At 59.7% G+C, this 2,686-nt stretch overlaps 1 protein-coding gene across 1 annotated transcript; it reads left to right on the top strand.

Moving 5' to 3' along the window:
- Positions 1–494: 494 nt before the first annotated feature.
- Positions 495–908, top strand: LOC105557461. Its single transcript, XM_012004708.1, has one exon. It carries the CDS (start codon positions 495–497, stop codon positions 906–908), a length of 414 nt encoding a protein of 137 aa, XP_011860098.1.
- The last annotated feature ends 1,778 nt before the right edge of the window (positions 909–2,686 follow it).

The following is a 2,686-nucleotide window of genomic DNA, read 5'->3' as shown; positions in this document are numbered from 1 at the left end:
ATTGTAGCAAGACTAGAGCTACTGGAAGCAAGGCCCCTAATCTGCTTTAGGTGCCTAGAGAGAGGCCATGTCAGAGCCCAATGCCGCAGCAAAACCGGCCGCAGTGGAGTCTGCTGCAGATGCGGGGCAACAGGACATAAGGCCCAAGAGTGCAGCGCTGAGCCTAAGTGCCCAGTCTGCACGGCGAGAGGATTACCGGCCAACCATAAGGCCGGGAACAAGGCCGGGAACAAGGCCTGTCCGATGCCATCGAAGAAGGCACTTAAGAAGAGGAGACGCGAAGAGGGCCAACAACAGGCGAAACCGCAGACCCTGCGGAATCAGGCTGTGGGCCACCAAGCGAACCCGGAGGCAATGGAAGTAGATGCTCCCGCAATGGAGACGGACGCTCCCGTACCTCTGGAGCAGAGGCAGCCCAGAGTAGTGTTACTTCGGGCTGATACACGGCAGCGAGAGAAAAAGGGCCAGGAGGAGGCTAACGCGGCATCATCTTCATGCCCTTAAGGATCATCCAGGCAAACATAAACCACGCCCGCCAGGCGCAGGACCTGCTCTTGCAGGCCATTGCGGAGCGTGGTGCAGGCTTGGCCATTGTGGCGGAGCCGTGGAGGGTGCCGGATCACCCATGCTGGGCGGTGAATCCGGAGAAGTCTGTAGCCATCCACTGGAGACGAACGAGGGAGCAGCACGTACCATGCTGCAAAAAGGGCGAAGGACCAGGTTGGGTGATGGTGGAATGGGGCCCCCTACTGGTTATAGGGTCTACCTTAGGCCCAGCCTGTCACGCGCGGAGATGGAGGAGCGATTGGAGGATCTGGAGCAACAGATCCGAGCATCCCTGTCGAGGCCAATACTGGTCGCCGGGGACTTCAACGCCAAATCGGCGCTTTGGGGTTCCCGGCGGCTGAATGTCAAGGGCGCGGAGGTGGAGGCTTGGGCAGGTGAGCCTGGGCCTCCATCTCATGAACACAGGCGCAGCAAGTACGTGCGTTAGGCCGCAGGGAGAATCAATAGTGGACATCACTTGGATCTCCCCTGCGGCCACTAGAATAGTCGCGGCTTGGAGGGTGGCGAAGGATATCGATCTCCTCTCCGACCACCTTCCACTGGAGCTGGAGGTCCGGCTGGCTCCTGTAGGAGGGGAAGGGCCTGGAGACAGGAGACCACTCAGATGGTCAGCTAAAAAGATGGATCCCGACAAGCTGCAGGCGTCCCTGGCAGCAGAAACCTGGGTCCCGAGGGCGCCGCTGACTCAGGAAGGAGACATCGAAGAGGAGGCGAAATGGCTCAGGCAGGCCATGACACGAGCATGCGACTGTGCCATGCCAAGGGCAACTTTCTCCCCTAGAAAGGCCACATATTGGTGGTCTGAGGAGATCGGAGACCTGCGAAGGGAAGTTATCCGGGCAAGGAGGAAGGTCCAAAGGGAGAGTAGGAGATCGGCCATCGACCAAGGAATCCTGGACACTCTTCTGGCACAGTGGAAGGAGAAGAGGGCGCAGCTGAAGAAATCGATCCTAGCGGCAAAAGAGAAGGCCTGGGAGGAGTCGATAAACAGCTTAGAGGAAGACCCCTGGGGGCGCCCTTACAAGTTAGTCCTGGACAGACTTAGTAAGGGTGCGCCCCCAACGGTGGAGACGCTGGAGCCGGCATTCCTCGAGGGGGTAGTTCACACACTATTCCCAGCAGCGGGGAACAGCGACTCGGCACTGACGCCGGGGGAGGGTATCTTGGCCAACGACGAGGAGGGGGAGGAAGAGTGGCGAGAGGACCTGGAAGTCTCGGGCCTTGAAATTGCTAAGGCGATTAAGAAGCTAAAAACGGGCAAAGCCCCCGGCCCGGACGGGATTCCAGGGGTCGCTTGGAAGGCGGCAAAGGGGGAAATGGCGGAAAGACTAGGTGAAGTCATGACCGCCTGCCTCAAAGCAGGATACTTCCCGCAACTATGGAAGGAGGCGAAGCTGGTCCTCATTCCGAAAGAGGGAAAACCGGCGGAGCTCCCGTCGAGCTACCGCCCCATTTGTCTACTCGATGAGGCGGGAAAGGTGTTCGAGAGGGTAGTCACCTCTCGGCTTGTTCGGAGTCTGGAGGACGGAGAGGGAGAGGGCCTCCATGCGCGGCAATATGGCTTCAGGGAAGCCAGGTCCACAGTCGACGCGATTAAGTGCGTTCGGGCCCATGTGGACGCGATAACCGGGGGAGGGGGAGTCGTCATGGCGGTGGCGCTTGATATATCAAACGCCTTCAACTCCCTCCCCCATACCGCGATAAGAAGAGCCCTACTAGAGAAGAGGGTTCCCTCGTATCTGCGAAGGACGATAGGGCGATACTTGGAGAACAGGACGATAACCTGTGTCGACAAGAACGCGGAACAGAGAAGGTGGAACGCGGAGAGTGGCGTCCCGCAGGGCTCGGTCCTGGGACCAGTCTTGTGGGACGTTGCGTACGACGAGGTCCTCCGGACCGCCCTGCCCTCCGGCTGCACCATGATCTGTTACGCAGACGATACATTGGTGCTAGCCGGGGGGCGGGACTGGAAGGTTGCCGTCGATACGGCAAACATCGCCGTCGCATGCGCAGTACGCGCCATCAAGGCGCTGGGACTGTGTGTGGCGGCAAAAAAGACGGAGGCGGCATTTATGCACGACGGGACGCACGGACCGTCTCCGACAGCGCACCTCGTGGT

The sequence above is a fragment of the Vollenhovia emeryi genome, unplaced genomic scaffold (genome assembly GCF_000949405.1).
Source record: "Vollenhovia emeryi isolate VEMERY1.0 unplaced genomic scaffold, V.emery_V1.0 DF939479.1, whole genome shotgun sequence".
In the NCBI taxonomy this organism is placed as follows: Eukaryota; Metazoa; Arthropoda; class Insecta; order Hymenoptera; family Formicidae; genus Vollenhovia; species Vollenhovia emeryi.
This window is presented reverse-complemented; position numbering and strand designations above follow the sequence as displayed.

What these genes read in the sequence shown, in the direction of transcription:
- LOC105557461 (XM_012004708.1), top strand. Translation starts at nt 495, where the DNA reads ATGCCCTTAAGGATCATCCAGGCAAACATAAACCACGCCCGCCAGGCG.